This window comes from Ambystoma mexicanum, chromosome 4q, assembly GCF_040938575.1.
Source record: "Ambystoma mexicanum isolate Mex_15411 chromosome 4q, UKY_AmexF1_1, whole genome shotgun sequence".
Classification (NCBI taxonomy): Eukaryota; Metazoa; Chordata; class Amphibia; order Caudata; family Ambystomatidae; genus Ambystoma; species Ambystoma mexicanum.
The window spans coordinates 1,267,464,597-1,267,490,430 of NC_090928.1; the positions used below are offsets into that span (position 1 = coordinate 1,267,464,597).

Consider the following 25,834-nt stretch of genomic DNA (forward strand, 5'->3'; position numbering starts at 1 on the left):
CGTTCGTCCAGTTACTTCACTGGTTTTCAGAATGGCGCTGGCAAAATCCACTTGACTTTCCTGAGCGATGCGCCGTAAGTATGAAAGTTCAAAGTTCAAGTGAGGCCCCCTTTATGTTGTCTTTCTAACCTGTGATCTGTCCTTTATTTCAGGTGCAGAATGAAGGCGATGCGTCGAGGGGTTAAACTGCCGAGGTGAGTAGTGATGAGGGCGATCCCTCTAAATGTCCTTATCATTCCCCAGAAATGTCCCTTGTCCTTTCCCCATAAGGGCCGGGGTACGGTACCTGCCAACGGGACGGCGCCGACCCAAAATGTGGAAGAAAAGCCGGTAAGTATTATGGCTGTTAATCAGGCTTTCCTTCTGTGTTCCTTCTGCTCACCTTTTGTTTCTTCCTCTCTCCCCTAGGTGCAGAGATGTGGCATCCGATGCTGACAGCCGCGATGGAGCCGGGAGATGTCTCGAGGACAGGTGAGTGAAGCGTGGCGCTGCAGCGAGCAACGCAATGCTTTTGAATGGAAGTCTTTCTTCAGGGATGCTGGCGAGAAGATTCCGGATGCAGGTAAGAAGTTTGAAATAGTCCTTGGTTTTCACCTTTCTCTTCTCTTCCTTCCTTGCAGGTCTTCCAGGTTCGAGGGGGGCGTGGCTGGAGTCCAGGAGCAGGAGCAGACACGGTGAGCGTTAAGCTGAAGGAAGCAGAACAACGCGAAGCATGAGCTGCTGTCTGGGCGTGGCTTAAATAGCCTCCAAAGAAGTCCCAGGTATGTATCCTTCCCCAACTAGGTATGTATCCTTCCCTGGCCACGCCCGAGTGAAAAAAATAGTCCCTATGAAAAAATAGTCCCTTTCAGGTCTCAGGGAGGCCTGAAGCGTGCAGCATGGTCTGCATCAGGTAAGTGCACAAAACACCTCCCTTTATGAGCCTGGCGCCTATGGCGCCAGGACTGATGTCCAACATGAGCCTGGCGCCAAAGGCGCCAGGACTGAGTCCAAAGAGCCCCTATAAGGGGCTGCTGGGCTTTTACCCGAGGGCATGATGCCTGCTTCCGGGGGTGCTGGGCCTGGCCTGGTGCTCCGGGGGTAGGCATCATGACAAGTGGGGGGGCTATAGCTATGACTTTAGTGATTTGTTTATCGAGTGTTAAGGAGAAGTCAATGAGGTAATGATCTGTCCACTGTTGAGGGGTAACTTTATTGATCGTGGTATCACAGTTTATGGTGGTAACCCAGTCAAGGGTCCTTCCTTTGTTGTGCGTTGGGGTTAGAACTTTCTGGGTTCGGCCATGTTCCTCTAGCATGGTAGCTATAGATGGTGCTGCGTTGTCTTCAGGATCATTAAATCCTAATAGGAGTTGGGAGGATTCTTTGGTGTTAGCAATGAGGCTAGACGGGTCCTCTTTAAATGTGCCAGTAGGGCCAGGTGGCCTGTATATTAGGTAAATAGTTAGAGTGAGACAGTTAGAGTTGGGCAGTTTGGCTGCGAGTAGTTCGAATGATTGAAAGGAGGGTTGAGCGAGTGGTCTTAGATTTAGGTTGGTTTTGGCTATAATGGCTAGACCACCTCCTCTATTGTTAGGTCTGACCATTCTAATTAATTGGTAGTTTTCTGGTATGGCTAGAGATAGTGCTGGGCCTGCTGCTTCGTGCAGCCAGGATTCCCCGACTGCCAAAAGGTCAAGGTTGTCTGAAGAAAGGATGTCTGCTATTTCTGTGGCATGTGCCACTAGGGATCTGGCGTTGATCAGGGCACTGGATACTATAGTTGGATTAGGTGATTAGGGGGTAGCTCCTTGTATAATGAGTTAGTTTTGTGGTAGGCATTAGGGACCTTGTGACTATTAGCTGCTGGCTCGTAGATGCGAGGTAATCTAGCTCGAAGTGGGGCATGGTGCATGTTTAGAGAAGGGCATGATTAAGCCGATTAGAGCTAAGGTGAGGTAGAGCAGATGAGTCGCTTGATTTTTTCTAAGGTGCATGATTGTAATAACAACTCAGAGCAGGGCACAATGGGCAGTTTCAATTCAGAGCAGGGCACAATAGGCAGTCAGAGCAGGGCACGCACTACCGCTGGGGATTCCCCTTTTTAATCTCCTTTGAATACGAAGGCCAGAAATATCGATTGGTGACAGAAGAGGACATTCAAGATTATCCGACGAGCTAATGGAGATTTCACAGCTCAGGGCAGGAGGCACGGGAGAAGTTATGGGAACTATGCCAAAGGCAGATGTATCTAGGAAGAAGTTCAAAATCCCTGGGACACAAACATTTAATAAACGTAATACTTCAGGGGTCCCATGGGACTGTGAGATGGTGCCTGCTCAGAGCGTCCTCCATTAACACCCGAGAGGAGGGGGCTGGACTATGGATGGGTATTCGAGCTGGGGAGGTGTGTGGGGGGATGGAGGGCTACGCAGGGGGTGGAGGTGGGTATGGTGGTGACATTTTGCAATGTGATGTAGAGCGGACTCAGAATATTAAAGGTGTTCTTTATTTGGTCCTGTTGTTTTGGGGGCCTCTGGTGATCTGATCCTGGTCGGTAGTGGGTGGTCAGACAGGGTTGGATGCTTGGGGGAGGGAAGGGGTGAGGGGGGCTAAAGGGAGATGGATTGGGGTGATTGTTTAGAGCCTCAGTGGGTTCAAGTGTTCTCAGAGTTTCTATTTCTTCAGTGTATTAGTGCTCACAGGTTATTTTCTTGCTGTGTTCTACGGTTGGGAGTTCTCAGGGAGGGGTTTAAGTTTTGGGAGGAATGGGAGCAGAGTCCTAGAATCAGCAAGCGAGTTTGTGACTTGCTCCCTCAACATAAGAGGGTTAAACTCTGACCAAAAGATCCATGACTTTGCAGGAGTTTCAAAAGGGACAAGCTAGATGTCCTCGTGGTACAGGAGATGCACTGGCAGCGGTGCAGGGAACCGCGCCTCAGAGCGAGATCGGTAGGGGAGGTGTTTGGGGCCTCGGGCAACAGCGAGAAAGAAGGTGTGGCAATTGTAATCTAGGCCCAACTAGGCCTAGTGGTGGACGGAGTGTGGAACGAGACTGATGGTCAGTACTTATTTATTAAAGGGAGCCTGAACAATGAGAGGTATTAGTATATGTTAAATATATTGCCCCAATTCTGGTCAAATTGTGTTTTGGTAGGTGTTAACCTTAGCGGTGCTGTGTCTAGACTATTTAGAAAAGTGAACCAGGGCTGGGTTCTATCAGACTCTCTTGTGGATTGTGAGGAGGGAGACAGACCCTTCACATTTTTCATCGTTGCATGATTCCTACTCACGGATAGACTTTATACTGGTGGACATGGAGTTGAAAGCCCACGTCAAAAGACTTGTGTAATCCCAATACCGTGGTCAGACCATGATTTGGTAAAGATAACAATGGAACCTCGTCAGCGGATCTTTGGGAGGGTGGTAATGTAATGTCTTTTTATTTAAAGATAGGGAACTTACTCGATCTCTCCTTACCGAAATCACAGATTACTTCACTTTTAATGATAACGGAGAGGTGGGAGTACAGACTGGGAGACTTACAAGGATACAATTCGGGGGTATTAATTAGAATGGGTTTTCAGGAAAAGAAAGAAAGGAGGGAAGAGGAAGAATATCTGAGGAGGAAAATACAGGAATTACAACCGGGTGGACCCAGGATCAAATATCTCTCACCGGCTAAGGCTACTGATGTGAAGCTCTACAAAGCAAAGCTAAAGACCATTCTTATCCAAGATACAGAGAAGAAATTGTTGTTTCTAAAACTAAAATATCATGAGCGGGGGAAAAAAAAAAAAATCAGACGAGATCATGGCATGGCATGGCGTCTAATGGAGGAAAAGAAAAGAAAAGCTACTGGTGTCATCAAGGGGTATGGGGATGCAGTGGTATACAGCCCGGTAGATATGGGAGGGAGGTCGCCAAGTTTTATGAAGGGCTTTAAACCTCAGTATATGGGGGGGATGACTCGCAGATCGCTGCTTTCCTTGATAGACTCCCCCCTCCTGGTGTTACGCGGGAGGGGGTCGTGGGATCGTCCTTTATCCAGGAGGAGGTCATACGGGTTATTAGTGGGATGACATCTGGTACCGTGCCAGGGATTAAGGTATTTTCTGTGAAATTTTATAAAATATACAGGTCCATGTTGGATCCCTACATGGTGAGAGTTTTTGATGCAGTGTTGCTGGGGGAACCATCATCATACAATGATGGAAACTATCATTGTGGCTATTCATAAACACGGAAAGGGCCCAGCGAGTTGCTCTTCCCACCGCCCACCCGATCTCTTTATTGAATAACGGTGTGAAGATTTTAGCTAAGATTTTGGGTAGCAGGCTGGAGGGACTGCTTTCATGCCTTAACCATGGGGATCAGGTGGGCTTCATCCGGGGTAGGCAAGTCACTGTATAAGGAAGACGATTAGCCTTATGCATAAGGCCCAAGCTGATAACGACGCATGCCTAATAGATCCGGAAAAGGCGTTTGAAGGAGTGGAGTGGACATTTATGAAGATGGTTTTGGGGAAATGGGACTCAGGCCTCACTTTTTGCTATGGGTGGATGCGTTGTGCACAGCGCCTAAGGCGCGGCAACAGCTTACTAAAGTGTTGACTGACGAGAGGAACGAGACAGGGGTGTCCCCCCTCTCCCCTCTACTTTATGCCATTACAATGGACCCACTTGCAGTTTCGATTAGGGTTAATCAGGGGCAATCACTGTGGGGAGGTAGAGCTTAAATTGTCACTGTTTGCCGACGACATCCTGGGCTATCTCACTAATTATCAGCTCTTCACTTCCCAAATTATTGGCGCAAAAAGAGCGCTTTGGGTGCATCATGCCCTGGATTCTCGTTCTAGATATATGGGAATGAAGGTCAAAAAGCAACGCTTGAAGTACTTGGGGGTTTTCTAATGAGGGACCTTACAGAATTAGCCAAGGCGAACTTCTACCCCTTGGTAGATCAGATCAAGGAGCATCTCAGAAGATTGAAGCCCCTAACCCTATCTTGGTATGGCCATATGAAATCTATTAAAATGAACGTCCTCCCACAATTGCTTTATTTGTTCTCCACCCTGCCGTCTACACTCCCGGAAATGTTTTTTAGAACGCTGAAGGGTGCCCTTGCTAGATTAGTATGGCCTAATAAGAGACCTAGGGTCAAAATGAACAGTAGTCAAACTTGTGCTGGCGGGTTGCGCTTAACCACAGAAGAACAAGTTACTTACCAACTGTAACGTTCTTTCGACTGGATTTTCCTTTCACGTATTCCTTATCTTTGATACATCCACTTCCAGCTTGCTGGCCTTGGAATTATTTTTCAGTAGAAGGCGTTGTGCATCGACGTCCCTCGAGTCGGTGTCCCTCGAAGGCCTCCGTATCGGCGCCGACGTCACCATAGGTACAAATAGTCTTGCGCAGAGTCCGTTGCTCAGTTCCGTTTTGAAGTGCTGTGTTTGTCAAGTATGAGATGGTTAGTGCCCTTGAAGGAGCGTAGGCTGCAACTACAAGGGAAGTTTATTGAGGGGAAGGATGGGAGGGGCGATAAGGAATACGTGGGAGGAACATCCAGTCGAAAGAACATTACAGTTGGTAATTAACTTGTTATTCGAATGGATTGTGTCCTCCCATGTATTCCTTATCTTTGATAGACTCCCAAAGCAGTAATGTGTACAGGAGGCGGGAGTAAAATTTTGTGACTTTTTAAGAATGCACAGAGTGCAACACAGATTTCCCAAATTTAGTCTCCTGGCTAGTGGAGGAATCTAGACTGTAGAATTTGGTGAAAGTATGTGCAGCTGGCCATGTGGCAGTCGCACAGATGTCTTTAATTGGAACTCCTCTTTGGAGAGCTGACGAGGCTGCGATACCCTTGGTTGAGTGAGCCCTGAGGTGTTGAGGATCTTTTCCTGCCAATTTATAGCACTCTATGATAGTTCGAATTATCCATGTTGAGATGGTCCGTTTTGTGATAGGTAAACCTAGTTTATGTTCTGCATACCCCACAAACAACTGGTCTGCTTGTCTAATCCTTACAAGTCTGTTAATGTACAAACTCAAGGCACGCCTTGGATCGATATAGCCTGTGCAATCCCTCTTACTCTTTCCCTGGGTGAGGAGGAGGGTAAAATGAAGGCATGGTTGTTTTTTGTGTGACATGGAATTCTGAGACATCATTTGGGAGGAAATTCGGCTTCACTTGAAGAACTACTTTATCTTTGTGAAAAATAGTATGTGGAGGTTTGCAAGATAAGCTTGTAGTTCGCTCACTCTTCTTGCAGAAGTGAAGGCCACTAGGAAGCCTATTTTTAGAGTGAGAAAACTTAATGGACAGGAATGAAGAGGTTCAAACGAAGTGCCCATTCGAAATTTTAAGACTAGATTTAAATCCCACAGGGGAACTTGAATAGGAATTGGGGGTGGGTAAGATATTAGTCAACCCTTTCAGAAACTGAATGACTAGAGGCTATTTGAAATATGAAGGTTCCTCAGCCGTGCGTTTAAAGATTGATAGCGCAAAGAGGTAACCCTTGATGGCGCAAACTTGAAGTCCTGAATTTACCAAATATAGCAGGAAAGATAACACCATCGGTGTATTACATGAAAAAGGGTCAATATCCTTATCTCTACACCAGCTACAGAATTTGTTCCAATGGCGGCGGTATAAAGATTTAGTTGCTGGCCTTCTGGCCAAAAGCAACACCTCCATTACGTCACCCAGGAGGTCCCAATCTTTGTCTCTCAATTTTTCAGAAACCAAGCATGAAGGTTGAGAGTCCTGATATCCGGATGGAGAACCTGACCTTCCTCTTGTGAGAGAAGATCCTCTCTTTGTGGAAGACTACTCGGAGGACAGATGGACATGTCTAGAAGATCCGGGTACCACTTTCTCTTGGCCCAATCCGGGGAAATAAGGATCATGGTTTTCCTGAACTTTGTTTGTTTGTTTGTTTGTTTGTTTGTTTGTTTATTTGGTATAACGCAGAACCAAACCCGAAGGGGTAGCTGGGCGCAAACAGTACAAGATTACTTAAGAACTTAGTTACAGGAGAAATACAATTTATGCAGTTCGCAGTTAAATCAAGAAAAGTGCAGTTAATACAGTTCACGTTAGATCAAAGGTATAGAAGGAAAGCAGAAGGAAAAGAAGAAAAAATGCGGAACTACGGTTCAGTCTAGTTGATCGGATGTCATTCAGCTGGTTGCAGACGTCTAGTGTCTATGTGGGAGGGGAAGGTCAAGCTAAGTGTCATTGGCATGGATCCAAGTGAGGACTTTTCGCCTGAAACTAGAGTAAGGTTGGTCCATTCTGAGATCCAAAGGGAGTTTGTTCCAAGTTTGCGCAGCTATGATTGGGTAACTAGAGCCGCCGGCTGTACTCTTTTTGTATCTAGGCATCACTAAGGTGAAGGCGTTGGTCAGTCTAGTGGGACGGTTTGAGGTTCTCCTGTGGATTCTATTGGCCAGATAAGGGGGGGCAATGTTGTTAAGACATTTGGATGTCTCAACCTACAGAGTACCTAAACACCAAAATCCACCTGTATGCACCCAACCGCACGCTCAGATCTTCAGATCAAGGAAAGATCACAGTAGCCACTCACAAGCGCATATTTGGCTTAGGGAAATCTTTCCCCATCTTAGCCGCCGGCCTATGGACCAACCTCCCCGCCACATTAAGAAGCGAAGCCAACTACTTGTGCTTCCGTAAACTAGTGAAGACCCATATTTTCAAATGATCCCCTACTCTCAACAGACCTCCCATCTTCAATTGTACGTTAAGTCTTGTCTCGTGGTAATGGTTATCGTACCTCGCGTCCATGTTCCTGTGTCCTGAGACTTGCGAGTTACCGGCGCAATACAAATAAATAAATAAATCCTCCTGATTAGGTGAGGAATGACGGGGACTGGAGGAAACGCGTACAGAAGTGGAAACTCCCAGTCCACCACAAACGCATCTCCTAGAGCTCCTCTCGGGGGGAAAATTCCCTTGAGCAGTATCGTTCCCATTTCCTGTTGACACTCGTTGCAAACAGATCTACCTGAGGGGTTCCCCACAGGGTGAAGCTCTCTTGAAGGACTTCCTGAGCTAGTTCCCACTGGTTGCAGACTGTGGTCCGCCTGCTGAGTGCGTCCGCCACTGCGTTCTTCTCTCCGGCTATGTGAACTGCTGATAGAGAGATTCCTTCTAGAATTGCCCAGAACCAGAGCTGCATTGACTCTCTGCACAGTGGCAGTGACCCTACGCCTCCTCTTTTGTTGAGGTAGTGCATGGCCACTGTGTTGTCCATCATTATCAGAATTATTTTTCCCTGTACTGGAAAGCTTTCAGTGCTAGCCTGATTGCTTTCAGCTCTAATAGGTTGATGTGTAGTCTGGACTCCGATGGAGACCAACGACCGCTGATGGTTAAGTCATTTGTATGGGCTCCCCACCCCGTGAGTGAGGCTTCCATGACTACTGTCATCTACTGCCATGGTTGCCAAAACGGTTCTCCTTTCAAGATGTTCTCCCGACAGGCCCACCATTGAAGGTCTTGTGCTACTCTGTTCGGGATTTGTAGGAGATCTGACATTCTTCCTGAGAATTGCGACCACTGGAACCTTAGCGCCCACTGGAGAGTTCTCATTCTCAGGCGAGCCTCTGGCACTAGAAAAATGCAGGATGCCATATGATGACGAGCAACCTATAAAAAAAAAAAAAACAAAGGCTGGTAGACGTTGGGCATTTTGAAATCTGGTTACCATCTGTAGATTATCTTGAGCCCTCACCTCTGGTGGCGAGGCTTTTCCCAGGGATGTGTCCAGGACTGATCCAATGAACTGGAGTCTCTGTGATGGTATCATCTGTGACTTCTTTAAGTTGATGGAGAAGTCCAGCTTGTGGAGGAAGTGGCGAATATAATCTAGATGGATCTGAGCTTGCTCCTGAGATACTGCTCTGATCAACCAGTCGTCCGGGTTGGGGTAGACATGAATCTCTCCCTCAGCATTGCTGCCACGACCGCCATTAACTTGGTGAAGACCCTCGGAGCGGGGGTCAGCCCAGATGGCAGAACCCGAAATTGATAGCGAGAGCTGCCAATGGCGAACCTCAGGTACTTTCTGTGCTTGAGATGGATAGGCACATAAAAGTAAGCATCCTGAAGGTCCAGAGATAGCAACCAATCCTGAAACTGGAGGGCCTGAAGGATCTGAGAAAGGATACCATCTTGAATTTGTCCTTCCTGAGGAATTTGAGTAAGTCCAAGATGGGTCTCAATCCTCCGTCCTTTTTTGGTATTAGGAAGTGAGGGGAGTACCAACCTTTGTTCCTCTCTGCTACAGGTAACGGTTCTATGGCACCTTTCTCTAGCAGGTCTAAAATCTCCTGCATAAGAAGCGGGTCTGGAAACTTCAAAGAGTTGCTCCCCGGTGGATGACTCTGAGGAGTGTGTAGGAAAGACAGGCAGTAACCCTGGGCAATTGTTTCCAATGCCCAAGCATCTGACGTAATAGCCTGCTATTCTGTCCGATGTCGAGTTAACCTGCCCCTACTGGTGTTTTGTGTGGAGAGACCTCAGAGGGGCTTTGGGGTGGCTGATGCAGATGCTGAGGGTAAGGCAGCACCTGCTGATGCGGACGTGGTACCTTTGACCCGTCCACCACGGGTAAATCGTCTCTGGCCCCTTTGAGCTGGCTGCCCTCTGCCTTTTCCGAATGCGGAGTAAAAACGAAAGGGCTTTCCCCTCCAGGACATACCTGTGGGGCGGTTTGGAGTTTGACTAATTGCAGCCCTAAGGGATTTGGCTGCCGCTTTGGAGGTTTGCATTTTCTCCAAACCGTCATTAGCTTTCTTGCCAAATAGAGGTGCCGTCATAGGGCACATTTAGAAGTCTGGCTTGTACATCAGGAGCAAAACCAGATTTCCGCAACTACGCAAAACTGCAGATTGTGGTACTGGCCGCCATGGCTCTGCTGATGCTGTCAGCAGAGTCGAGACATGTTTGGAGGGACTCACACATCGCATCCTTCCTGTCCTTGATGATATTCAAGAATGCGTCTCATTCCTCCCCTTCTGGGAGCCGCTAAGCCGCTGATGAAGCGGACTCCCAAAGGGTGAGGCTGAATCTCGATAGCGTGAAAGTGGCATTAACTGACTTATGTGCCATGCTGCATGCCGAGAAGACCTTTTTGGCCATGGTGTCAAATTTCTTGTCGTTCCCATCTTGTGGTATTGTGGGGTACGCCGATTGCCTGCCTGACGAAGTCGCAGCCTGTACTACTAAGCTCTCTGGGTCAGATGTTTAGTTAAGTACAGAGGATCTGAGGCCAACGTTCTATACTTCGCGGAGAGCTGTTTGTTTACTGCTGGGGTAACCTCAGGTGTTTCCCAATTTGCAGTTCTCTTTCTCTGTAATGCTGCATGAAAAGGAACTATAGGGTCTTCTTGAGGTCCCTTATCTAAGATGTCTGTTAAGTCAACTTAGTGAAAAGAGGGTACAGGTGTTGACCACCCCATAAACTCCATAATTCTCACCATGAGAGATCTATAAGACATCTCTGCATGCGCCCCAGGTTCTGGTCTGCCAAAGTCTGCCTTTGGGGAGGTATCTATGCCACTGGCATCCTGTAAAGACTCCTGAAGATCTTTCAATCTGACTTTCTCTGACATTAGCTCCTCTGGAATAGGAATTCTTGTAGATTGTAAGCCAAAAGGCCTTTCATTATCAGAGTCTTTCCCTTCCTCCTAAATAGAGGACAAAGCTCTGAAGTAGTCTGAGCGTGGGTAAGGAGTAAAACCCATTTCAAGCGATGAGGGAGCCAAATTGGTCGACACTGCTTGATATAGGATTGTAGTCGTCGATGTACACATCATAGGTTTCGATAAACTCACAAACGGCGTAGATATACCAGAGTATGGCCTCGATGTCGTTGCGAGAATCGAAATTCTACTCTTTGTCGGTGATGGGACAGGAGCCCCTTTCGACGCCTTCGAAAGATCCTTTGACCCCCCCGAGCGCCGATGGTGCAGTCGGGGAATGAGGTTGGATGGCTTCTCCTTCATCTGGGTCTACGATGACGATGTCTTATGTGTCGAAGGCAGCGTCGATGAGGCAGTCTTGTGCAAAGTGCCCTTGTCCCTACTCGAGTGTTCATGACGCTCTCAAGGGTTTTTATTTGCTGAGGTAGACTACTCACAGTGTTTCTCTTTTTAGGGTCTTTCACCAGGGGTATCACCTGCAGGACTCTCTGAGGGGGGACAAGGCCACGTTCTCCAAAACCCTTAGCATTTATTTGCAAAATTCCTCCCACTTAGCTGGAGAACTGTGTTTTGTGGGCAGGTGACCCTTTCTGGTGAATTGGAAGACGATCTATAGCGCCTCTTCTTGGTATGTCTTGATCTGGATGAGTGGTGAGAACCAATACAAGATCTCGAGCAGGAATGTTTTCTCCGATGATGAGGAGACTAATGTCTCAACTCGGCCGAGGACAATTTCAAAGCGGTAGAAGATTTAAACGGTCTTACCTTTTTCCAGCTTCCCCGTACGCTCCCTCAAGGATTTCGAGTCATGGATATACATTACTCACGCTCCAAACACAGGTGCTCTGGGCCCAGGCACCACAGGCAGATCCTGTGAGGATCGGTTAACGATATCTTTTTTCCACAATCCCTGCATTTTTTTTAAACCGGATCGTGGCGTCGAAGCAGGCGAAGATGCCATCGTAGATTCGAAGATTGAAGTTTAGGAAAGATTCACTGAGGAAGCGAGAGTTGCGTCTCCGAGGCTTACGAAGCGCGGAAAAATGGTACTGAGCAACGGACACTGTGCTAGACTATTTTTACCTATTGTGACGTTGGCACTGATATGGAGGCCTTCGAGGGACACCGACTCGAGGCACGTCGACGCGCAACGCCGTCTACTGGAAACATTTTTCCGAGGCCAGCAAGCTGGAAGTGGATTTGTCAAAAGATAAGGAATACGTGGGAGGACACAAGCCATTCGAAAAATCAGTTCTCTATCACGCAATAATTTGGGATAGGGTGGGCTACAGAGGGGCCTGTTGTCAAAATACATTGATAACACAATTGTCACAGTACTACCATCGTACATCAGGAACAGCACTCAAGTCTTACAGCTGCTGTCTGATGTGGAATGGCGGGGGGGGGGGGTATTTACTTGCGAAAATGTAAGTGACGGCCCCATATACATCCATCAATCATGATCTGGCAAAAAAGGCAATTCACCATACTTAACAGGATTTTTCAACGTCCTATCGACTACATGCTCAAGGAGTTCCTCAAATGTACTCATGTGATTAATGTCTTTTTATTTGCATTATGCACACACTAAATGTGTAGCTATGGGGGCTAACTATGCTCCCTCATCAGCAAACCTTTTTATGGCTCACTATGAACAGTCGCACGCATTGAGCAACGACGAATTTGTGGACAACATTATGGAGACGTTATATTGATGATATTCTTATGATATGCCATGGCACATCCAAAGGATTTGCAGAATACATACAATATCTGAATGATCAGGTTTGGCATTAAATTAGCCGGCCATTGTGACAACTCCAAAATTGACTTCCTCGACCTTCACATCTATATTTCAGAAGGGGAATACACACCAAGACATTTCGTGAAACCACGGAGATCAATTCAACTTTGCATGCTGCCATCGCAAGACAACCATTAATAACATACCGGTGGGTAAGTTCTATAGCGCACGTCACAACTGTAGCAAGGAATCATCTTTTACTAAAGATTGCAATTTACTGACTAGCAGATTCCATGAGAGGGGGTACCCAACCAATGTCATCAACAAAGCACAACACAAAATCAGATAACGGAAAAAATCCAATATGGTCAAAAATTACTCCCAGTAGTAAAAGCATGTAGTAATATAGATAGTGTTACTAGATATTCCAAAGATGCACACATACTGCACAAAATAGTGCAAAGGCACAGGGATATATTACTCATGGATCCTGACATATGTCCGTACTTGGACAAGAAACCGAAATATTCACTAGGGCACCAACCATCAGGATCAAACTTTGATCTTCATTACTAGACACTAGCGGAACAAGTGGAAGTAACTGGTTAAAACCCACCACAGGTTTTCACAAATGTGGTACCTGTAGCATGTGCAGGTATGCACACCCAGATTGTCGGGAATATACTGACAAACAAGATAAAATAAAAGATCAGAGAGTTCATTAATTGCAGAACAAATTTTGTGGTTTATGCCGTTTGCAGGAAATTGTATGTAGGAAGTACTATTAGACAATTATGAATGAGGATCAGAGAAAACATGGCCAGTTTCAGTAGTATATATCACCAGCTGCCATTAGCAGGAAGGCCACCCGATGCAGATAAAAAAAGACTTAAGATTTATAGGCTAAGCATGGCAAAAGGAGGTGATCTGATACTAAAACTGTGACAAATGGAATCAAGGCATACATGCTATTTACGGTGTGTGAAATTCAGATTCAGAAATCTATGTATTCCTATAAATAACAAGACGGTAAACGCATATATGCAGATGCTAATAACTTTAGGTACACCAATTGGAGACTTGCACCTAGGCACCTCATTAGCCTTACCAAGTTTGTACTGGCATACACATAAGCAACATAGCAATCAATTAAAGCACAAGTGTTTATTTTTTATAGGCAAGTATATACTCATTCAAGTTACGCAATAGACACTCTAGACTAATGCAAAATAGAACAGGATATTACATAATTAATATTTGTACTAAGAGTGTACAATCCGACAGGTCACAGCTTACTGTCTGACCCTTTTAATGGCTCTACCAGGTACAACGTGTTATTCGCTGATGAAGCAGGTATCTAAAGATATCCTGAGACCCAGCACATATGATCAGGATTATTAGTACACAATTTTGTTTATGACGAGCACTCATTATGAGGCAGATCGCTGTTGTGCGGTACATTGATCAATAAGACATGGTAACAGTACATGTATTATAATCACATGCATCATAATTATGGAGAGAAATGATTGAGGGACCGGAGAAACCAAATCATTACTGACCAATAATGTAATATTTATATCTAAATCTCAAAGCCCTTAACAGGGTAAACAGATCGCAGCACATTACAGTGACGTTGCATGCCCATGCGCGTGATGTCACACGCAAGACAAAGAATATAAACATTACATCAAAATGGCGCCGGTGTGCCATATGCTGCCGCGGTGCCCAGAAACTATCCCGATGAACAGGCTCATACCTATTAAGGTACGCAGGATGGGGAAAACATTGCCTGTAATATAAACATTAAGAAATTGCTAAGCCTAGTCATTGATAGGTTTTCCGGGCAATCTTGTTTCACAGTGCTGTACTGCTGCACACCATGGAACAATATCAATGCGATCTCATGTCTTACAGGTTTGAGGTGCTACTAGGAGAATTCGCTCAACAAAACCCATCTGACTGGCGCTGAACCTAACAGGACGCCTCTAGGTAAACACTACCCACTTCCTCCTGGGTGACTTTCACTTATAATTTATAACAGTGCCTAGAGACCAGGACATACAAAATAATGATTTTATTTGAAGCACCTTGAGAGGAATTATACAGAAAAGAATCGAGTAGATGGACACAAGTTACTTTGGACCATAGTAGAGATTTGATGTACCACACCGCATGGGTAAGTGATCCATGTTTAAATCACATTTAGCACCCTTTTGTAGCACAATCTCAAGTGCTTTTCTAATTGGCTCAAATATTACATACGAACAGAATTAGTCGGTAAGAATTCTCCTACTTATTGGGCATGAAATCACACTGTAACGCAGCAAATGTGTGACACTATAAACTGCATGTCACCAGGATTAATGGTATTTAACCGTTTAACTTCTATCTATTTAGTACACTAACAGGCTCACCAACATGGATGCCAACTAGTAACTATTTCACATGTAAAAACGACATGGCATGGACTATATGGGGTGCCACGCAATTGCTCCAATGGTATTTGAATATTGAGTTCTATTCACACAGAACTGAGGATTACTGATCATGAGCTAATGAGCACTGATTGATGTAATTTTTCACAATGATGTAATGCACAGTATGAAGCATATTGACATTTTAATGAGATTATACCTTGTCTATTTCCTCTATGTTCCAACCACCCACCCTCTATTTGTATGTAACACCTTTCTGAATACTTGTTTTTTTTTCAATCTGAACTGTAATTTTGAAATCATATGTTCTGAACAGTATAACTTCATTTTTTAATATGTAATGAACAGCCTTGAAGACGACCAAGTGTCGAAACACATGTCGGCTGTCATCAGGATAATAAATCAATAGCACAAGCATACTGACTTTGCAAATGATTGCATGATAGAGTAGAACTGATTTTTCTGTGGTTAAGCGCAACTCGCCAGCACAAGTTTCACTGTACACTTTAGGAGAGGTTAAGGGGAATACCTCCCAGTGCTATCGATGCAGCTAACCGCCCAGCCATAGTGACAGCCAGAGCGCACCAAATAACGGTTATAACCCCACACAATCTTTGACCTACAATCAAAATTACTACGCTCAGGTTCCCGTGTGACCAGGGGGGTTTTGGCTACCGCGATCTTTATTTGTATTATAAGGCAGCCCAGTTGAGGGTCATGTTGGAGCACTCTAAGGAGGATATGCGGACCTACTGGACGTACCTTGTTGATCTAGAAATGCACCTGCTGAAGGTATTTGTATTTGTTTTATTTGTATAGCGCACCTGGCCCAAAGGCATCTGGGTGCATATCTTAGGTAACATAATCCAACAACAGTAACAGTGGCGCATAAGTAGAACTTGGACGGAACCTTACACATTAATTACAGAATATACAGTACGACATGGAGGGTAAATTATGCAATAATAACAGAATATACAATACAATATTCTTACAGAATACTTTACCCTGTATTTACAAGATGGCAGGGTAAGTAGAAAAGAATCACGGAGGATGAGTTTAACATTGAAGAGGTGGGCAGAGGTTGTGGGTGTCTTGGGCCAGGAGCCACAGTTTGGCTTTACTCTTGAAGGAGTGGAAGGAAGTTTCAGCTCTGAGAGCGAGGGGGAGCGAGTTCCATAGTTTGACGGCCAGGACAGGGAAGCTGAAACCACCAGCTGTCTGAAGTTTAAACCTAGGTAAAGAGAGGCAGTGCGCTTGGGCTGCTCTGGTGGTGTGTAAGGTGAAACAGCTGGCCAGATAGCTGGGAGCCTGATTGGCCAGGCATTTCTGCATGAGGGCCAGGGTTTTGAGGGAGACTCTTTGCGCTACTGAGAGCCAATGTAGGCTACGTCTAGTGTCAGATATATGCTGGTTTCTGGGAATGTTTAAGGCAGCCCTGATGGCATTCTTTTGGGTGACCTGAAGCTTGTTGAGATTACGTTGACTTGTTCCTAAGTAGAGTGCATTGCAATAGTCCAGTTTAACATGACAAGGTGAGGGACTTCCTTTGGGTATCGCTTAAGGATATTTCCTGGAAAGTGAGGGAACATCCCACGCTGGGGGTCCTCTAGGAGGAGAAATAGTGAGTCAAATAGGGCATTCTCTTATTGGCCATCGCTGTTGGTGTGGGCGACCCCCCGCCCCCCATTTGATTTGTCGCACCATGGGACGATTCGCTCAGCAGTGGTCGGATAGGGGTTTTGAGAGGGCAGGTCCATTGTTTTGAAATGGATGATTCAGGGACTTGGAGGAGGTTCGGGAGGTCCTGCGGAGACACGTATCCATTTTTGATTATTTGCAATTAAAGGAGCTGTTTACGGACCACAAGGGGTGTGCCTTGTTGGCTAGAGATCTAACCCTGTTCGAGAGTTTTAGATGCTTCAACCACCCGGAAGGGCATCCTTTCGAGCATATATAAAATACTGGTGTCCACCACCATAGCAGGAAGACAAACCTTCAAAAGATACTGGGTGGAGCTTGCCGGTGGGGAAATCACCGATGAGGACTGGGACAGAATCTTATGGGTGTCATTTCATGGAAATCTATTTACCACCACTATGGATCATAATTATAAGATGTTGCAGAGTGGCATAGTGATCCCCCGAGAATGTTTGCAGGTGCGTCTCCACTCTGCCTGCAAGGCTGTTGACCGGTGTGCTCCCTTTCCCACATGTGGTGGCACTGCCCCAGAAGGCAAATGTTTTGCAAGAACTCCTTAGCTGGAATAAGGACATTACAGGAGCTCTGTTGAGCACAGATCCTCTTCAGGTGCTCTTGGAGGGCCCGGAGAGGGACGAATATCGATTGCCCAGGTTATGGCATGCAATGTTTGGGGCTGGAACACTGGCGATAGCTCAGAATTGGAGGGGATGCGAGGGGAGGGGAGGGAGAGTGCCCAGAAAATGAGTGGGAATGGAAACTGGGCAAGATGATGGTCATGGAGAAGTTGACTACCTTGGTAAATGACTGCTTGGGATCCTTTCATGAGGAATGGGGTCCATTGATAATTAAGATGGTGGGCAGTTGTGCTTAGCCAATGGGGATGGTGCGTGGCTGACGAGACCCCGTATCACGAATTGAAAGGTGGAGTCAATCCATTGTTTCTTACTAAGACTCGAAAGTTATAATCCTTGAGAGTCTGTGAACCGTTTGGAATATTGTTTGATGGTGGACACACTGGTACAGTGATGGGGGGGGAATGGAGCTGTTAGTTGCAGAATTAGATAAGATGGTTGTTAGATGGTTGTTTTTGACTAAATGCAAATAGAAATCAAAGTTTAAAGAAATACTAGCACCAGAATTAGTTTTGGTTAGGTAGGGAAAACCCAAAGCTTCAGGACAGATAGGAGTGTATTTATTTTAAAGGATAATAAAAACCATTTGAAGTAGAAGATACTTGTCCCTTCTTACCCGTCACAGCAGTGTCGGACTGCTTATCAGTTTACCAGATTTCAAAGACCAAATGGACAAGGATAAAAGATAGACATTTAAAAACCTTTGAGTTGTTCAGAATTGCACTGTATGCTCAAACCGGCTTTCAGTTTCTACAACTTCTATTATAAAAAAGTAGCTATGCTGAACCTAGAAGCACGACAAAGAACAGAACAACCTACCTTACCACAAGAAAAGACTCACCTGTGGAAACTTTCAGATTCTCGGTCAATGTTGACCCCTTGTCCTGAACCTTCTCATCTCTCTGCTCCCCAGAGGCAATAATCTCCACCATGTGCCAGTGCACCCAATATGGACGACCCGTGGATTGCCACAAAATCTACAGGGAAAATGTGCAGAGAAATGAGCAGACAACAACAACAAAGATACCAATAGCTTATCCCTAAGCCAGACCAGAAACTCCATGCAAAAAGTAATGAGGAAACTATATTAGCCATAGATCACGTTGCGAAATCCTGAAAAGTAAATATACAGATCAAATGGGCATGGGTGGACTCCACTATGGTATCCCATTTTGATGCCAACCCTTACTACTTGTAGGTAAATACCAAACCAGATGCATGAAATAATCAATGCAGTACACTGCCCATGTGCTGCAAGATCTGCAGTTTGACACATGCAGTGGAAAGGCAGGCATTGCTCGAGTGGCCAAAGGGCTGAAAAGTTGGTAGCACTGCTCTAAAAGCCTTTTGATGATGCGTTGTCTCTCACATAGTTTCTCTGAACATGCACTCCACTACACCTTTAACCATAAATCAATCCCAAGGGCTGGCATTGTAAAAGATTGTGGGAAGGCAGTGAAAAAGGGGCTTAATTTGTGTACTAAACAGAGCCAGAACGCTGACTAACTAGCTCTCAGTCATTGGTGTTTCTGCAATAGATTTCTTTTTTTTTTTAAAGAAATCTGTTACAACAAGAAAAACATAACAAAAACCAGTATTAGAAAAAAGTACCTCTCCTTTACAATAACATGGTTTCTCATTGTAAGTGTCCTTTATGACATCATAATGTAACCCTTCCTGGTTTGATGAACACAGGAAAGGGATTTGATCTGGCTCTGATCTTCCTTTACTTCATCCGCCTTATCACACAGCACAAAGGAGACGGATTGAAAAAACACTGGGCACAGGCTGACCCAGTGAAAACAAATGGCCTGAAATCAGAAACTCCCATTTGTCCCACATGGACATTCACAATTAATTTAAAAGGGCAATTATCATTTAGGCCTTTTGCACATCAACCCTAATGTGGATTGAATTCATTTTTTAACAATTGTTTATGTAGTTTTCAGGCAATTTTGGGGGTATAAAATGCATCTACCTGTGACTCTGGGAACTGTAATGGCCAGCTAAACTAGGTTTCTGGCTAATCTGAACATGTTCCAAATGTGAGAGTTGGTGAGCTGGTGGGAAATGAAAATAGGGATATGCTTAGTAACTTACATATTCATAACCATTGTGCTTTTTATGGAAATGGTAGAAATGTGCCACATGGCCATGCTACATCGTACGAATTTGGTGGTCGGCTTATCTAATTCTCCATGATCAGCTAAAACAGAAAATATGTTTGGTCTGGCAGTTGCCAGTAAAATTATGAAGTTGTGCTACATAACTAGTTTTTGCCAAATAATTGGAAGGAGAACAAAGGGGCGATGATAAACAAGAATAGACATATGTTGCTCGAAACCCCTAAATCAATCCTGACATGGAGGCAGGGATTGAGAGGAGAGGGTAACTGTCCAATCCTAGAGGCAGTGGTCATTGCAGGGTACTTACCCAAGACTGTAAAATTGGTGATGTCATTTCTGCTATATAAAGGGTGACTGCTCTGGGACAGGGGACACGTACAAACCTGGGAGACAGAAAAAGGCGAAAGACAGGAGGACAGAGAAGAGACAGACCATCAGGAAGGCTGCTGAAACATACCATTCTGATAGCTGTAAGGAGACACCAGAGGAGATTGCTGAGAGTGCATCTGGGTCGGCTGTTTATTTCTAGGAAGGCCTCAAAGCTGACTGGGTCCTGTGGTAGAGAACGGGAGGCCACCTTAGAATGGAGTGACCAGACCCCTGCCCTATCTTTCCAGAATGACCTTTGGAACAGCTGACTTTCCCAAACCTTAAACAGAGGCTTGCTATGTAAGTCGAACTAAACCCTGGAAAACCAAAAGGTGGGGGGAGTCTGCTTGCCTTGAATCCTTTCCCTTTATAGTGGGTGAGGGAAGGGGGAGGGGTGGGAGATCTGTGTAGATCCCAAGCCTATGTAATCAAAAATATTAATTTAATTAATTCCCCATTTGGAAGAACACTACGGGTAGAATTTTGTTAAAATTAAAAATTAACGAAGCTCCCTTCCCAGTGTGTGCTGAAAACTATAGCCTATAATTTAATTGAGTAATCGTTGTCTAGCTGACCCAGGCTTCTTAAGGAAGAGGGGTGTCCTTTGTTCTTAAATCAATTCGACCTTTTTATCCAGCTTCCCCAACAGCTTCCAAAATCCAGAATTACCCAAAGCATTCCAATTTTTCTCTCCGACTTCCCAAACATAGACCAAAGCAAAGTGGGGGTCTGGAAAACAAAGCGATAAATCACCCTGTGTTTATTTTAACCAAAAGTTTGGGCAAAATGGTATTATGGATCAGTGTAATTATTTTGTGGAATGAAATTGGCATTGTTATTGTGTTCTTTCTTTTTAGCTCACTTTTGTGGTTTATTTATGCTGAGAGAAATTGATTGTGTATTGCCATGGATAAGGTGGTGTTTTAAATTTTCATGCCAATTTCTATTACTTTTGATTTAAATAAATACCAATATATTCCCCGTACAGCAGCCTGGTTCTTGGTTCATTGTTAGCTCAGGGGAGAGGGATCCAAGAGGCATGATATGTGTCTCATATAGGGCTAAGAAAAAGAATCTGTTAAACAGTTTGTTGCAGAAACACCCGAGTGGGGAGGGAAGGAACTCCCTGTGTTGAGGGTGGCTTCTCAATAAACCGTTACATCACCTATCTTCCATCAAGAGCTCAGCACAGTTTGCAAGGAGGGTCAAATGGCCAAACAGAAGCAGTTTGGTAGATAGAGAGAGTTGTAATGCAGCACCATCAGGTTGTCCCTGAACAAAGTTTAAATCTAGCAATTAAAAACCATAGAAATCCTGCGAATCAAATCTGCCACACCTAAAATAGCACAAACCGAATCAATGCGGACGTACTTCATTTAGCTTGGATATCAATCATAAATCAGGAACATCATTCAATCGGTGTACAGGTGAAAAAAATTAAACATAGGGCCTTTCCAGCAATCGCCTACTTGGCAGCCTGCATGGGATGTTGGCAATTTCAATTTGGGTGATGCCGACAGAGGCCATGTGACCTCAGACCACAGTTGCTACTTGTGCCTTTCTAGAAACTGCTGGCCCAAAGAATCTGCCCCCTGTTATGTAATACGGTAAAATGTTAAATACATGCGCAGATTCTGTGATGTATGGCTCCATTTCACATCATTTCATGCTCCCTCCCCTTTAGTACTTTTTGCAATTCATGCTAGTTGTGCTGTTCCTTTGAATCATCATCATCTGAGAAGCAAAGTACCCTCAGCCTCTGTATAGTTAGGATTAAGTGGATTTGTTGAGCAACTACAGCCTTCCGAGTGTGGTGGCATTCACTAGTCACCCTGGCCCACAGTAAAACCATGTGGACCAGAGGGACACCCTTTTTCAGCTCATTGCCACCATGAAACGGACGCCATTACTTCCTTATAGAAGACAGACTTGGACTCTGAAGGCACCAGTTTTCTTCCACTTCCTCCGAAGGCATTCCTATACCATACTCATCTGCAGACATGCATTTAGAAAGAGATGGATAAAAGATGGCAACAGACCGAGGCCAAAGGCAATCGTATGGCATCAGCTCTAAAATGTTCCTCCTCAATACTGCAAGAGCATCATTGTTCTCATGTGGATTCTGGCATGTTCAGGCTTTGCTGGACCTTTCCCCCATGAGGATTCCATATATTGCTGCAGATCAGCTATGCCTAAAGGGCTTTTGTTGTTCAAGAATCCACTGACTAGAGGGTTGGGCAAACCCCCCTCCTGCGTGCCCCTAGTTTCCCCTTCTTCTGAGTACAGCTCTTCCTCACCCAGCTCATAAAAGAGTCAGCTTTAGTGGTTGCAGGGGATGTTTGGTCTTGAGTGGAGAGAGAAGAATCTCTTGGCTCTTCCAGTAGGGAATTGACGCTTTAGCGCCTGCCCCCAGTCAGCCAGAGTGATGGCACAGATAAATGTGAATATTGCATTCTTTCTCCACCTACTACTGAGTTGGCTACTGCCCTGTTAGGACTTTGAAGAACCTAGGAAGGTTAGCGGGGCTAAGGAACTGCCACATGGGACGGGAGGTGCTATCCTGGAGATTGTCCCCTCAGCCCAACTCTCACCGTCAGTCCTTTCCTTGTTTCCACGTCATGTTGCCCCTGGTAACCATAAAAGGGGGAAGTGCAACAAAGGCACGGGTTGGCAGGGAGGACAGGCACAAACTGGCAGAAGGAGACATTCACAGCCAGCTGGGATGCTACATTACTATCACAATTAACACTGCCCGAGCAAGGGTCATGGAACAGAGTTGTGAACTTGAATGCTTCCTGGGCTCTGTGCAGGAGAGTCCTGCTGACATCATGAAAGGCTCTACCAGAAACCCCCGTTACCAACCAGCAAGAGGATAGGAAGGAGTGGGGGGGGGGAAACAGGGTAAAGGGGAGAACCGTGCAGCGATCGTTGTGCAAAGGCATGAGTGCAAGAAACAAGGTTGCATGCCAGAGAAGAGGTGTCCCATGTAGTAGCAGGTTCTTGTGTGCTGAAGCAGTCACCATCAGCAAATATGATCAATTAGTACATTCCCCAGAGGGTCTGAAACTGGCATATTAAAGGTTAAACAGGATTTTATGTTGGCTCTACTGTGTCACTCCTGATTCTCTGGGTCTTAGCGGGTCCTGGCCTACCATTAAAGCCCCCACTTGGAAGACCTACATGAGCCCGATACACCACCACCCACCCGACCCCCCCGCACCCACCACCACCCCCGGCTGAAGTTTGGGGCTTTTTGGTTTCGGACACCAAAGTAAGTTATATGTGTATCTTGGCATTGCTGGTGTGAACAGCTGATCCCTGACGCAGCTCCACGCAGATAAGAGGAGACAGCTGGGGTCTGCTCTGGTGGAGAGGACGGGCCAGTCAGGCCTGTAAGTTGCAGAGGCCATCCTTCCCTAAGTTGAACACAGGCTGCTATGCCCGATGTTGGTTTGGGTGGAATTCTCAGGTGAGGAGCCCGGAGTCAAAGCCAAACGATCAAGGGCTCAGGGGATATGGGTGGCGTCCCATACTTCAGCATTGGAGTGCAGGATTTTAAATACCTTTGTGGTGCCTCCGGAGGAGAGCGGCCTTCATCCCATCCTCAGTCTTTCTGGTGGCAGACTACAACTGTGGCTTCAGAGGAAATGCGCTCTGTGGTCACTGCAATGAGTGAGCACGGCAGAGGGTGGTGCGGAGTGAACAGGGACGAGGCGATGGGTGGTGTGAACAACCCCCACCTGAAGGAGGTTTGAACAGCAGGTGGGACAACCAATGAGCTTTGGTAGTGCTGCTTCCCAGGAGAAGGATTAAGGGACTGTCACGTCACCGACTTAGTCGCAGGGCATGGGGCGAAGAGTATCCCCTGCCACCTGTAGTAGACAGTGGGCCCTCAGGTTTTCATCAGCTGGTCCAGGATTAACAGCCACTGTCACCTTAACAGAAGAGGAGTTGAGGGGGTCGTAGTCACAAGCCGTCGGTGCATATGGCTCGCGGATGTGCAAGGCCTCCCCCCATTTCCAAGTGGCCCCGGACCAAATGAGACATAAAAGGGTATGTGGACCAGGCGGCAGTAGAACCCTTTGATCACCAAACAGTGTTTAGCAAGCCTGGTCTGTGAGGGGGAGTAAGGCCCTGTGCAAAAAAAAAGTTCATACTGGGAACCCCCAGATTGAGATGTCAGGTTCCTCGTCCCATGAACAATAGAGGAATTGAGTACCTGACACGTAAACAGCTAATTAAAGAAGAGGCCTTGTTGCAACATGTCCAACCTGGTTCCCTTGAACATTGAATCGCCACGTCATCAGGTATATCGACTCTGTTGAGAGGTAACTGGATTCTTTTGGGTACCCGATTGATGAGCTGGAAGCTGGCCCTGCAGCAGTTTAGATACCAAGGGCCCCAACAGTGTTGGACAATGACATATCACCCAGAATGGTGGAGTCAGCACTGGACACAATGTCCACAAAGAGAGACATTGCCGCATTATTAGAAGAAATTAGAGGTATCCAGACTGATATAGGCCATAGACTGGACAAGCTAGACCAAAAAGTGGACAGGGTTAAAGACAGACAGCAGGGTCTGGAAACCAATCAAACATCCATATGGAAACACAGATAGAGAGGAGACTCACTGAAGTGGAAACACGTGAAGAGGAAACAGCCCTCAGGATGGATGGCTAATAGAACAGAGAGAGGAGTAACAATATCGGGTTCTCCAATAAAGAAAAGGTGACGCAAAGAGATATAGTACATGCAGTAAATGATGTGGTCAAGCTTCTTTTTAGAGACACCACCAACAAACCTATCATTGATAGACCCCATAGAGTTGGTGGCACTGGCAGGGCTCCTCACTCAATCCTAGTCTGTTTTCATTATTATGCAGAAAACGCTAGAATATTGTAAAAAGCCAGGAAAGCAGACTTCTTCTCTTATAATGGTCCTTCGATCAAGATCTATCAAGTGGCTCAGAGGGAAGAGGGTGAGATATTGTTGCGCCTTTCCCTTCTCCTTGGCATTTCAATATGAAGGTAGGAACTATAGAAGGGAGGGAAGGGGACAGTTGAAGTGCAAAAGAGGAGTTGATGGATAATACCAGTAAAGGTCACGACTCCGATGGCAGCACAAATGGTTATACGAAGAGAGCGGGCGTAAAGATCAGAGACGCATCCCAGAATCCAGGAAATTTAAAAAGCTTAACATTCCACTGGCGTAGGGAACCTGAACTCGCATCAGTGAAGGAGGGAGTTTTTGTTTTCTATTGGGTCGCTGTAGGCCCACTTTGTCTTGAGTGATGGAGGTGTAGAGTGGGGTGACTTTTAGGGGTAAGGATCTGCGAGGACAGGTGGGTCTGGGATGGTATTAAGAGTTCAAGGGGAGATAGGAGGGTGTGACAGTTGTTTTAGTTCAGTGACAGTTAAAAGGGGACTCAGGAGGTGGAGCATTGTGGATAGGAAGCCCGATGGGTCAGGTATTACTGGTGGCTCAAGTGTGGAACCGACTCTGGTAGTAGATCCTGGCTGGATGCTGGTGGATTGTGGGTGGGGGAGGCACATGTTTCTGAGGGATAGGGAGGTTTGGCAGTTGGGGTTGATGGGGGGTTTGTCTAGTGATTGCAAGCATTTAGAAAATGTAGGCTATTTATCTAATTTGGCAATCGAACGGTCTCGGGCAGGGTGAACATCGGGATGAAGGAAGGTACCTGGCTTTTAAGAGCCAATGGCTCCAGGTGATGGCAATAGGCTCCCTGAATGCTAGAGGCGTTAATACCACAACGAAAATATTGCTTCTGATCCAAGAAGTCAAACGCTCCAAGCTAGATTCGCTTTTCCTGCAGGAAACTCATTGGTTGAGGGAGAAAGAGCCTAAAACGCGATCTAGGAGGATAGGGGGGAGTCTATCAGGCATTGTTTACCATGGAAAAGAGGGGTGTGGCTATTGTAGTTGTATCCAATAGCTTGGGTCTAGAGGTGGGGCGGTTCTCAGAGACCCTGAAGCTTAAGCTCTCAGGAGGTGATGCAGACTGGTTCTTAAGTACCGTGTAGACCCCAAGCCCCCCACAAAGGAATGTCCACACACTATGTGATGTGCTAACATAGATATTC

At 45.8% G+C, this 25,834-nt stretch overlaps 1 protein-coding gene across 3 annotated transcripts in view; it reads right to left on the minus strand.

The window, feature by feature from the left end:
- The window catches only part of CUL9 (cullin 9), a 1,917,728-nt gene that overhangs the window by 1,671,221 nt on the left and 220,673 nt on the right, over positions 1–25,834 (minus strand). For all 3 annotated transcript variants that reach the window (XM_069608881.1, XM_069608880.1, XM_069608879.1), the window contains exon 5: positions 18,078–18,213. In XM_069608881.1, coding sequence (XP_069464982.1) covers positions 18,078–18,213 — 136 coding nt within the window. The remainder of the gene's footprint in view (positions 1–18,077; positions 18,214–25,834) is intronic.